General features: G+C 52.1%; 1 protein-coding gene across 1 annotated transcript; it reads right to left on the bottom strand.

Annotated features, from left to right (window-relative positions):
• Window positions 1-11,195: 11,195 nt before the first annotated feature.
• Window positions 11,196-12,019, bottom strand: LOC108306343 (60S ribosomal protein L7-like). The gene has a single exon (XM_037739515.1). The coding sequence runs from the start codon at window positions 12,002-12,004 to the stop codon at window positions 11,261-11,263; it is 744 nt and encodes a 247-aa protein (XP_037595443.1). The 5' UTR covers window positions 12,005-12,019; the 3' UTR covers window positions 11,196-11,260.
• Between the last annotated feature and the right edge of the window lie 200 nt (window positions 12,020-12,219).

Raw genomic sequence — 12,219 nt, 5'->3', positions numbered from 1 at the left:
TATTCGAACTATCCTAGACAAGACTGACTTGGGTCCACTTTTCTGGAAGAAGCTGGATGGTGGAGAGTCTAGAGAACTCATCACCCTAGGGGTGAGTTGAAATGGAGGGGTAAGAGCTTTTTCTCTGGGGTGGGAGAGTGAGAGAACTTTTCCACTGGAAACTAGAAGTTTCTGGGGCGGGGAAGGGGGGCATTGGAAGCTCTGCAGAGCTGCGTGCAGGGACTGAGGGTGGGGAGCCGCCCTCACCATCAGAGCCACCGTCCCTCATCCCTGCCCCTGCCTAGCAGCCTTGGGCTGTGACTCAGTCCGTGAGCACAGCAACCTCCCACCCAAGCCAGCCCATAGGGAAGTTTGGCTGAGTGGAGGGTGGGCTCGGTCATCTACCCCGTCATCTGTGGTCCCCTGGGATACTGGCAAGAGAGGAGGCTTCTGTCACTTTGTGTAGAGATGAAGGAAAAGAACAAGAAAAAGAGAGAAGGGTTCAGGGTCCGAAGACAGCAGCCAGCCTTTCCGCACCATCCCCACAGGCCCCGCGAGTCCTCAGGTCAGTCCCTGACCAGCTGTGTGGGGCCTAGTGAGAAGGTTCCGGCCACAGCACCGGGTCTGCTGCAGGCCCCCCGCATTCACCAGCCCTGGCACCCAGCGCCAGGCCGTGCAAAATCCAGAAATGGCCTCCAGAACCTCAGAAGTCGTTTCCTCTACCTGGGCAGGTCTGCTGACTCTCAGCTCCCGCAGGACTGGAGCCACCGAGCCCGCGCCTCCTTCGCTACTTCGCGGGGTGCGGTTTCTCTCTTCTTTAGGACTCAAGGTCAAAGCTTCCTGGCGGCGCGATTTCACAGCCAAAAGACCCCAGGGGAGACTATAGCCTTCTTCCCGCCTCCCAATCCCCCGAGACCACCTCAAGAGGCTGCTGTGTCCGAAGAACCCCAAGCATTTTCTGGACACAGATTGCCCAACAGAGGAACTGGAGTTGGGTAGAGAGCGGCTGGCGGGTGCAAACACCGCAGCCCCTAGCTGGCTCCGCAGCCTCGGCTCTCCGCCCCCTCTCCCACCCCGTCTTGAGCAAAATTAGGCCCAACACTCCCGTCCCCCAAAACACCTCCTACCTCCCCCATCTTCAGGACCTTCTTAGGCCCACACTAACGCGGAGAGCACGCGCAGGCCGGAGCCCTCAGCCCCGCAGCTCTCAGACCCTGCCCAGCTCGTCCAGGGCTCGCGCAGAAACGGACATTCCACAGGTCGGGACAATCCCAGCGCTGGGGCCCCGGGCGGCGTTTGAGCTTCCCGGATGCCGCTAGCCTGCTCCCGGCGCTGCTCGGCCACCTGGGCCCCAGATCGCGCGCTCTCAGCGGGGTCCCGCTGGCGCTCCCGGCCTTGGGCTAGGTCTCCCGGGGGTGCCAAACTCCCGAGGTCGCTGGGACCCGTGGCGCAGCGGGACACACAGGACCCCTGCCTCTCCGCCCGGAATTCGTTTAGACCGAATCTCAGCGGATCCCGCGTCCGCCGAGCGCTGCAGCCGGGGAGAAAGGCCAGGGTGGCGGCTAGACTCTCAATCTCCGTCCCAGGTGGGGTGGAGGCTGGGGGCGGAGAAGTGCTGCAAGGGTCACAGTCCGGCCAACTACTCACATCTGAAAGCTGGAAACTCTCCCTCCCACCTCCCCTTCCGGAAATGACCGGTCTCTGTTCAAAAAAAGAAAAGAAACGATCGGAATAATTGTGTGTAGAGGTGCCGGGAGAGAAGGGGAATTAACCAACCTGCCCAGGCAGAAGGGCCCACTTCCTTCCTCGGCTTGAGAGAACCACGGCAATCACCAGATTCCTGCGGCCTGTGAGCCCTGCCGCTCAGACCTGGCCCTGTGACTGAGTGGGTGGTGGCCTGAGGGGCCCCAGGAACTCAGGCAGGGCTGGGGTCCTAGAGGCCCTGTGCAGTGCGGTGGGTGGCACGCAGATAATCTGGCTCAACCTGTTAACTATAATAGCGGCTTTGTGCGGCCGCGTCTGTGCTTGGGGGCTGTGTGGCACCTCCTGAGCACTGACTGCCCTGTCGTGGCTCCACTACCAGGCAGCTGTGGGGTTTGCCCTGGGCACAGGACTCAGATGGGTGCCCTGCGTGTGGGGCAAGTGACTTGCAGGTGGGCAAGATAGGTTTCAGGTGCTTCAGGCAACTAAGCAAGGCCCTCCAGCCAGCTGGAGCAGCTGGGATTCAGCAGCTATGCTGCAGGGCAGCCGAGAGGCTGTGGCCCTGGGACTGCCCTGAGGGTCCCTCAGTTCAGGTGCCTGAGGAGACCTCCCCCCTCATGATTTGCCCCTCCCGCTGCCCTCCTGCCCACTTTCACAGGTGTGTGTCACTCTCAACAGCCCCCCAGTCCTGGTCCCTCCCAGGGCCCCCAGGACCTCCAGATCAGCTCAGAGTTTGAAGTCCCCCAGCCAGGCTGCTGCCAAGCAACTGGCAAGAGCTGCCACCACGTTCTGCACAGAGCTCAAAAGGGCCCATCCATTGCCTCCTGCCCCCATTCAGCCCTGGCCTGATTGGCCCAGGGAAGTCCCTCCCACTGGGGAACCCTCACCTGGATTTCTTATGCTGGAGAATCTGAGAGGAACGGGCTGAGCAGAGGCTGGAGTCAGGTCGGGTTTTCCAAGGAGCTCAGAGCAGACTCCAAAGACAGGTAAGCGTGCATCATGGGAATGAGGGGTGGCAGGTGGGGAGGAGGAAGGGCTGGGTGAGTTCCAGGGAGTGATGGGGTGCCCACATTGTGTTGTTGAGGGGTGAGTACAATTCACATGCCCTACTCACGGCCTGCGTTGCCGGGTGCAACCTCACACACCTCCTCCAACTATGCAACAATCAGGGTGTGCAGTGTTACACAAGAACAGCGACAGGTGTGCGGTGCCAGGCACACACCTTTACTGCTGACACAAGCTCACACCCCACCCGGCCAGCTCCTGTAGGCGGTTACCCCCACACCCCTACTCTCTTTCCCTCCTCCCCCAGCCCCTAGAGAGGAGGATCTAACTCCATTTCCAGCTGGCCTGGGGATGGGGGTTGCCTTAGGAGCCGGCTTCAGCTTCCATCCCTGCAGCTCCAGTGCCTGAGAACCCCATGTGCCTGAGGCTGAGCTTGGGGATAGCAGCGGCCACCCTGGATACTGACTGAGGACCCTAGCAAGGCCCAGAAGGTCCAGCGGCCGCCGCTGCCTACCCAAAGCCTGGGAAATCTGGCCTTCCTGTGTGTAAGAAGTTTGTAAGGGGTGCGAGGCCCCCTGCCACTGTGTGCTTCCTTAAGGAAAGGCTATGGTGGGAGCTGCTCCTGCCTCTCCCATTTTCTGCCCACATTTCTTTGGCGGGAGGAGCCAAAAGACCCAAAAGCTGGAGGCCGCGGCAGCCCTTCAGCAGCCACGCAGAAGTGGGAGCCTGACCTAGGACTTGGGCACAGAAGCCCAGAACAAGTGAGTTCCGGGCGCCCTCTAGGGGCCGCACGTGGCAAGGCGCTTCGAGCCGAGGCTCTGGGAGCGCGTATTCTCCGTGGCACCCTCCGAATTGCAGGGGTGGCTCTTACTGGCTGGGTTGGAAAATACGAATGATAATCATGCTAGTAAACAATATCATGGAGCGTATGCTGTGTGCCAGACACTGCACTATGCTTTAAGAGTACTCATTCATTCCTAGAAACCACCTTATGCGGTAGTGGTATTTTGTGCCTACTTACACATAAGGAAAAATGAAGTTTAAAGAGGTTAAGCGGGGACTGGGCGCCGCGGTTCACGCCTGTAATCCCAGCAGTTTGGGAGGTCGAGGCGGGTGGATCACTTGAGGCCAGGAGTTCGTGATCAGCCTGGCCAACATGGTGAAGCCCCTGTCTCTACTAAAAACGCAAAAATTAGCCAGGTTCGTGGCAGGCGCCTGTAATTCCAGGTAATCGGGAGGCTGAGATAGGAGAATCGCTTGAACCTGTGAGGCGGAGGTTGAGCAGCTTGCCTGAGAGCTGGTGGCTGGTAAACAGCGAAGCCAGCATTTCAACCATGAGGTCTAACTCTAGAGCCAGGGTCTTTGGCAGCGATGGCAGAGTCCTGGGGTGTCATGGATTTGGTAAAAATTGGAGATGAGACCCTACCAGACTCCTGTCAGACTTGGCTTTGTGGAGGGAGCTCTTAGTCCAGAGGTGGACTTGGTGTTTGCCCTCTAGAGATCTGGAAAATTGCCTCAGTCCCATCCAGTCTACCGGAAGCTGCCTCTCCCTGACCGCCTGGCTTCCATGCCCCAATCTGTCAGGCCTCCGAGGCCACCCCCTCCTCCCCTACACTCTGGGTCTTCCCAGCAGGGCTTGGAGCCTTGTGGGATTGAAAGAGGGTTCTGCACACTTTCACCTCTTCCCTTCCCTCCTCTGGGTCAAGAAGATGGGAGGACTCAAACCAGCAGAAAGTTAAAAATAGAAGCCAATGAATCATACTTTTAGACAAAGGAATGGAGAGGCAGAAAGGAAAATTCTTCCTCTCCTTATAAATCTGCTCTTTGGATTGGCGGATGAGGGAGTGAGCTGAGGTGGGTAGGAGGGTGAGGCTTAAAGGTCGGGGAGTTAGCAGAGGTTTTCATGGTGACGTCTTAGTAAGATTCAATCAAACTATAAAAAGAAACAGCATGGCAAGCCAGGAGTGGTGGGGCCTTAGAATCCCAGCACTTTGGGAGGCAGAGGTGGGAGGATCACTTGAGCCCAGGAGTTCAAGACCAGCCTGGGCAACATGATAAGACCCCTCATCTCTAATATATAATATATGTAACATAAATATTTTATATATATATATTTATGCCAGGCATGGTGACACATGCCTGTAGTCTCAGCTACTTGGAAGGCTGAGGTGGGAGGATCACCTGAGCCTGGCAATCCTCCCACCTCAGCCTTCCAAGTACCTTCCAAGGTGGGAGGTCAAGGCTGCAAGGAACTGTGATAGTGCCACTCAGTACACTCCAGCCTGGGTGACAGAGACAGAGAAAGAAAGAGAGAGAGAGAAAGAAAAAAATAAAGAAAGGAAGAGAGAGAAAGAAAAAGAAAGAAAGAAAGAAAGATAAAAAGAAAGAAAAAAAAGTGAGCTTGGCCTTGCCTCCTTCCCTCACCTTCTCCACGAAGATACAGGAGTTGGGGATAGGGGAAGCGTCCCTGGAAGGCTCTTTTGTATGCTATGTAAGGTGTATTCATTTATACACAAATAGCCCCTGCTAATGTCTTAAACTTTTGTTTGTGCAAAAATCACCCAAGGATCTTGTTAAAATGTGGATTCTCATTCATTAGATCTTGATGGGGCCTGATGAGATGAATGTTGATGAGACTGCACATTTAGAATAATCTTTGGTAATGTTGACACTGCTTCAGGCATCAAGGTCTTAAACTATTTCCCCATGTCTAAGATCTAATCCTAGGGTTTCAAAGTTGCCTGCCAAATATGGCTTGTTGTAGTTTTGTTTCATTTGCTTAAGAGTATTTTTCCATTTTATTTAAAGAAATGAAAAATAGGGACACAAAGAATACCCCCTTTCTGAGAGGCTGTTTTGGCTTTCCTTTTTCCCAGAGCAATGACAAGATGTTTTGGAATGCACTGCCCACATGTTACAGGCCTCACCAATCCCATTGTTTTATGTTCTGCTATTTTCCCTGTTCCTGGCACTGCTCCTCTGATTCCAGGTGCTCTCTCCTTCTGCATCTGCCCTCTTCCAAATACCGTCTTTCAGTCCCAGGCAGCTGTTGAAGTGTCTTTGAAGATCAGCCTCAGTGTTAAGCCTGGCTTCTCTGCTGTCCAGCCTCGAGTAAATTTATTAAGTTTTAGGATCTTGCTATTTCCTTACCCATATTACAGGGCCAACCTGTAATTAACCTGGGTTAAGGGGATTAAGGAGATAACTCAGGTACAACACTTGGCTCTTCACAGGTGCTCCAAGAATGGCACAGAGCACCCCCAGGTGGTGTGACCTGGGTTTTCCACCCTCAGGACTTGCTGGGGCCCTCAGGGTGGGTCCTACCTCAGGGGCTTCACCCTCCACACCTCATTCCCAGACCCTCAATTTCTGGGGCAAAGTTGAGGGGCAGCTTTCCCTTACATTTGGCCCAGGGAATCTCAGGATCGCAAGCAATCACCCTGTTCCCAGGTGGCCACACCTGATTGCACAGACTGGGGAGGCCTGTCCCACAGGTTCATAGGAAGTTGCATAGGGGCCTCACAGTCCCTCACCATTCACTTGCTATCAGAGAAAACCGGCCCCTGCACATTGGCACACCTGTTCACAAGCCCAGCCACGAAAGCTCACAGACACACAGTTGTATTCTTATACCCATTTTAGGAATCAGCAGCTTCACATCCACAGGCTTTGACTTCCCTCCCTTCCCCATCTCAGGACAGAAATTGGGCACTTCCTGGTCAGTGTAGGGGTGGTATGGTTATTGTGATGATTATCCTGGGGCGAATTCTGCAGAGGAGTGGGCAAAAGAATACGGAGGCACCGATTTATTAACCCCACAGAGGCCCCAAGCTTTCCAGTGTCCCGTGGGATTTCGTTCAGCCTGGACTGCAGGAATGGCTTCTCTCCCTCGGCATAAAGTGGAGCAGGGGGTGGGAGTGTCTGAGTGGGAGGTCAGTTGAAGATCTTCGGAAGGCCTGGAGTCTTTGATTGCACTAAATGAGCAGAACCTCCAGTTCCAGGGAGGCGCCCCTAGCCATCCTTGAGTCTTCTGCCCTGGGATGGGTTCGATGTTCCCTCCCCACAGCAGCCCAATGCCCTGGCTTGTCTTGAGGTGTTACCTCCAGAAGGAGGGGAGCACAGATGATCACAGGGCTCCACTGAGCTCCTGAATTGCAAAGGGACACCTGCATGGAGGTGCCAGGCCGTGCGCTGGAGACAGCCCGGGAGCGAGAAAAACTTGCTTCCCTCCAGCCTCACGGTGCCAGGGCCACCCTGTGAGCTCCGCGGCAAGCTGGGGTTTGGGAGGAGGGCTTATCAGTAAATGACCCAGAAGCGCCCCACCCCACACCCCAACCCAAGGACTCGTCCAGGGCCGGGCTAGATACCAAGATGCAGTTCACCAGATTTGTGAAAAGGCGAGAAACCTGCTCTCATTTTGAAGCCCGTACCCGCTGGCAACTGGGAGGCAGAATATAAACCTCTTCCGGAGGTTAAGGACATCTTGCCCCGCCGCCCTTCAAGTCTGGCCCTCTAGGGTGTGGAACAGCGCGGCGGGGGTGCAGGGAAAAACACTCAGCCCACAGCCATCTGCTTGGCTCTGATCAGTCCCCAAACTGAAGCCTCCACTCAGTCGGACTTCAGAGCTGAATGCTCCAGGCCCCACAGCAGCTGGAGAATTCGGCCAAACCTGACTCTTTCTCCAGGAGCGAGGGCTCCGCCCGACCGAGTGGAGCTGCGTGCGCAGAGCGCGAGGGACCAGCTCTGCCGTGCTCTCCTGGGCTGCGGAGGAAGCCTGAGAGGTGGCGCCCCCGTCCCCTGCAGAGAAGGGCTGCCTGTTCATTCCTGCGCTTCGGGGCCACATGTCCCAGGAGGGTTGAGCCTCGATGATGTCTGCCGTTGGGTTCGCTTGTGGACCATCCCCTCCTGGGACCCCAGACCCGGGCCAGGGCCTCGGGACACCTGGGCCTCGCACCCATTGTTTTTCCAGGCAAGCGCCCGGAGTCTCATTTCTAGAAATGGTGGGGGACCTCGTGACTGTGCGGAGGCCACCCCAGGGCTCCGAGGGCACCGCACTGGGCACCAGGCCCTTCTCAGCTCAACCCGGGCCCGCCGCAGCAGTGAATTCGCTCCTGCCGGTTGCGCAGCAGAGACTGGCTAACAGCGCTCAGCTGCAGCCGACCCAGCACTGCTCGGCGCCTGATCCGGAGCCCCCAGCAGCAGACCGGCAGGTGCTAGGAAACCGTGAAAGGGCGGGTTCTTTGGGTCGCCATGGGGCGCACGGTTCCAAGGTGAGGACTTCGAAGGGAGAGCCTGGAAGGAGAAACACACACTCCCCCTGCAATGCCCCTCCAGTTCTCTCGCCCAGCCCGCAGCCTCCCTGAAGGATCGGGGTAAGGGCAAGGCCGTGACAGCTCAGGCGCTGTTAGTTTCTGTTGAGGAGAAAGCACCCTGGACTCCCGGTCACTTGGAAACTCCCTGTGGCAATGCTGTGAGCTTCATCACAGTTGGCCGGCCCTGCCACTCCCTCGCCACATCTTTGGAACCTCCAGGAAGTGGGGGGCGTGGTGGGAAGCTAACCCAGCCCTGGCTCCTCCTCCCAGGGAGCCAAAACTTCTCCACATCTCTGACTTTAGGGTCCCTGGGGGCAGGGTAGGGGTTCAGGGGACTGATTCCGCTGGATTTCTGGGCGACAGGCCTGGCATATCAATAACCACCCCAGTTGCCCAGACAAACGGGTCTTCTTAGTGATCAGAGTCCATAAAATGGGCCTGTAGGAAACAGTGTCCCCTTCAACCAACACGGACACAGAAGCCCCTCTCCTCTGTGTAAGGTTTGAGAGTGATTTTCCACCCTGGACTGCAGAGAATACTCTCCTCCCTTGAGTCTTTGGTTTTCTGCAGTCCCTCAGTGTGCGGAGTCTGAGTCCAGCTAACCTGAGAAGGAAAATAAACTGATTCCAGGGATATTCAGTAGTTTACAAGATCAACAGGAAGGCTGAGGAATTAAGAAACATCAGTTTCAGGAAACAGCCAAGGTGACACCACAGAAACGCTACGTTAGGACACAGGGGTCAGCACCACAGTCGCTAGACTCTTGGTGAACATCACCGAGAGTCATTTCCCAACTTTTCCTCCATCTTCACTTCACTTCCTCAAGAGTCAAAACTCATGGAGTATCATTTGATGATACTAAGAGTAGGACATGTGTCCAGGGACTAGTTGTCAGAGATGGGAGGGAAGAGCAAAGTCCCTTAGACTTCCATACTAAAAGCTAAAACTGTTCCACCAGTATTTACCATGTTTGAGGACGGTCTCCCCATCAGGAAGTGTTCGGAGTTTAGGTTAAAAAAAGGTTGGGGGGACCGCATGTGGTGGCTCTTGCCTGTAATCCCAGCAATTTGGGAGGATCAGGTGGTCGGATCACGAGGTCAAGAGTTCGAGACCAGCCTGACCAACACGATGAAACCCTGTCTCTACTAAAAATACAAAAGAAAGAAAGAAAAAATAGCTGGGCATGGTAGCACATGCCTGTAACCCAGCTACTCAGGAGGCTGATGCAGGAGAATTGCTTGAACCTGGGAGGCAGAGGTTACAGTGAGCCGAGATCATGCCATTGCACTCCAGCCTGGGTGACAGAGCAAGATTCCATCTCAAAAAAAAAAAAAAAAAAAAGTGTTGCGGGAACTCCTGGGTGGTACCCACCCCTTCAGCTGCCCAATATCCACATACGCCTTTCTTCATAAATTTACATCCTTTTCCTCCACAAAATGCTCCCACCTAACATTATGCTACTGTCACTTGTGGCAGAAAATTTATTTAACTCACCTCAAGGAGAGACAATCCAAAGCCTCATAGCTCCAAGTCCACTACCTTTGTTCTCTTTCTTCTCTAGTTCTGTTGGAATCTGGTCTCAATATTCTGCAATTTGTAGATTAGACTAAATTGTAAAGCTAATAATCATCACACATAATAATACAATAGCAAGGGAATAAGAACTGGAAGAAAATGCATGAAGTTAAAATATGGAATGTCTAATATGACAACAGGTCAGGACATAAAAGCCATTGTCTTTTTTTGCAATATGAGGCCCTATTTGGTATTCATGACATCCCTCCTGCTTTTTCCATTCTGTTTCTTTTGACTTCATCGAGCACCTGGGCTGGTTTAGGTTCTTTATGCTGGAGAGAGCCTAGCCTTTGTGCCTGAAGGATTTGAGCTCTTGATGGTCCTGCCTAGAAAGGGTTGTCTTGTCTTCCACTAACTTTTACCCCTGTAAAGAAATAGTGGACATAACACTACGAGGGACACCAAGGGAGCCCCGTTATTCCATGAATACTCCTTTTTGCCCCATTGTGTGGGAAAAAAATCTACTTGAACTTGCCATCACTCTAGCCAATCCCATAATCTCCCTTTTAACCTTGCTCATCCAATGACAGCAGCAACCAGAAGTGAACAGGTGAGAATTTCTGCTTCCATTTCCATGAAACATTGTTTCTCTTGATGGGAACTTTCTTCCCTTGGGGACTCTAACTAAGAAAGCAGAAACAAGCATCACAGAAAGTGAGGGGTCACTGGGGACTTGTAGGGGGTATTACCCTTTCTTTCTGGGGTTATACAATCAGGCTATGGGGGAAATAGCAGCAAAATTTTTTTTGTTTTGCTTTGTTTTGAGTTGGGGTTTCGCTTTGTTGCCCAGGCTGGAGTGCAATGGTGCCATCTCAGCTCACTGCAACCTCTGCCTCCTGGGTTCAAGCGATTCTCCCACCTCAGCCTCCTGAGTAGCTGGGATTACAGGTGCCCGCCACCATGCCGAGCTAATTTTTTTTTTTGACCACAAACATTTTTACTTTTATTGTATGTACTTTGTGTTACACTCTACATTGTTCACTAGTCTGATACATGACATATAGAGGAATGTTATTTATAAAATACCCAAAACCTTTCAAGTTTTTGCTCATAAATTTCACCATGTGCTCAGAAATAATTTACATTCCCGGGCACAAATTTCATTTCTTTCTTCATAATAACCACAATATGAAACAATTATTAGTAACTATTGCAAAAGAACACAAAAATGGATGCAAGAGGAAAACAACCCATTTACACAGTAGTTTATAAACAAGCTAAGGCCTGAGAAATGAATTTTAGAACTAAATTCAATTTTTTCCATATACCAAAGTTATATTATCTTACCTACAAATCATGTACAAATACTTGTGAAATAGGCTTAGAATAAACCCATTTTGAATCACTCAGCACAGTTCAAAGACAAAAAGCTAAGATCTTTTGTAGAGAAAAGCCTTTTTTAAAATTTTTTATTTTTGCAGGGCTGCCCCATAGGCTGTGCGCCCTGAGTCGCTGAGAAAAGCCTTTTAAAAACCTAAGAGATGTCCTTCACACAAACCAAACCCTGATTTTGCATGTAATGGGCTGTTGATTTGGCTTAATTTTATCATACACAGGACTTGCTACCATAGTGAAGGGAAGACAAAGGCTAACAACAAAAGAAATCACAAATATAACAATACATTTCAATTGAGAGCAGGTACTGTTTATTAACTGACCAGCTTAGAAAAATAATCATGGGAGACATCTTAGTTCATTCTTCTAATAAGCCTGTTGATCTGATCCTCCCTGTTGCCTGCATCGCCACCTTCTACAAAATGGGTGGTCTTTTTCTTCATTCCGCCCCGTGGAGAAGATAATTTAAAGGGCCACAGGAAGTTATTTGCTGCTTTGAAGTGTTTTCCAACAGTATAGATCTCATGAATCAGATCCTCCATGCAGATGATGCCGTATTTTCCAAGAGATCGAGCAATCAGAGCGTTATCTGTCAAAGCAATTCGCTTCTTTTTGATTTTGCCATAACTACGTTTGTAGATTAGTTCATTTACTGACTTCAGATTTGGGTACCCCCACGCAATATATGGCTCCACAATCCTCAGCATGTTAATTGAAGCCTTGTTGAGCTTCACAAAGGTTCCATTGAAGATTCTATGAAGGCGAAGAAGCTGCAACACGTTTCGGACCTTTGGGCTCACACCATTGATACCTCTGATCCTGATGACAAACGCCAGTTTGGGTTCTGCACGTACATGGAAGTTGCCAGCTTTCCTTGCCATCCTCGCCATTCGAATTTCAGTTCTGTACATCTGTCTATATTCCTTGTGATAATGCTTCGCTTTTTCATAGATAAGCTTCCTCCTTGCCTTTCGAAGCATCTTTTGGGCAAACTTCTTTCTCAGGCGCTTAATCTTAAGCTCTGCGAAATTCCTTCCCTTTTTCTTAAGGGTTTCCGGCACAGCAGGAAACTTCTTCTTCTCTTCTACACCCTCCATGGTTCCAGCTGGAAAAAGAGCTAATTTTTGTATTTTTAGTAGAGATGGGGTTTCACCATGTTGGCCAGGCTGATCTCGAACCCTTGACCTCATGATCCACCTGCCTCAGCCTCCCAAAGTGCTGGGATTACAGGCGTGAGCCACTGCACCCAGCAGCAGCAAATATTAAGTACTGGCTCGTAGCATATGTTTCATCCTGAAGTACTGCATCACGC

This window comes from Cebus imitator, unplaced genomic scaffold (assembly GCF_001604975.1).
Source record: "Cebus imitator isolate Cc_AM_T3 unplaced genomic scaffold, Cebus_imitator-1.0 Scaffold71, whole genome shotgun sequence".
NCBI classification, from domain to species: Eukaryota; Metazoa; Chordata; class Mammalia; order Primates; family Cebidae; genus Cebus; species Cebus imitator.
This window is presented reverse-complemented; position numbering and strand designations above follow the sequence as displayed.

Excerpts from the sequence above, each read along its gene's own strand:
- LOC108306343 (XM_037739515.1), bottom strand. The coding sequence starts at position 12,004 with ATGGAGGGTGTAGAAGAGAAGAAGAAGTTTCCTGCTGTGCCGGAAACC.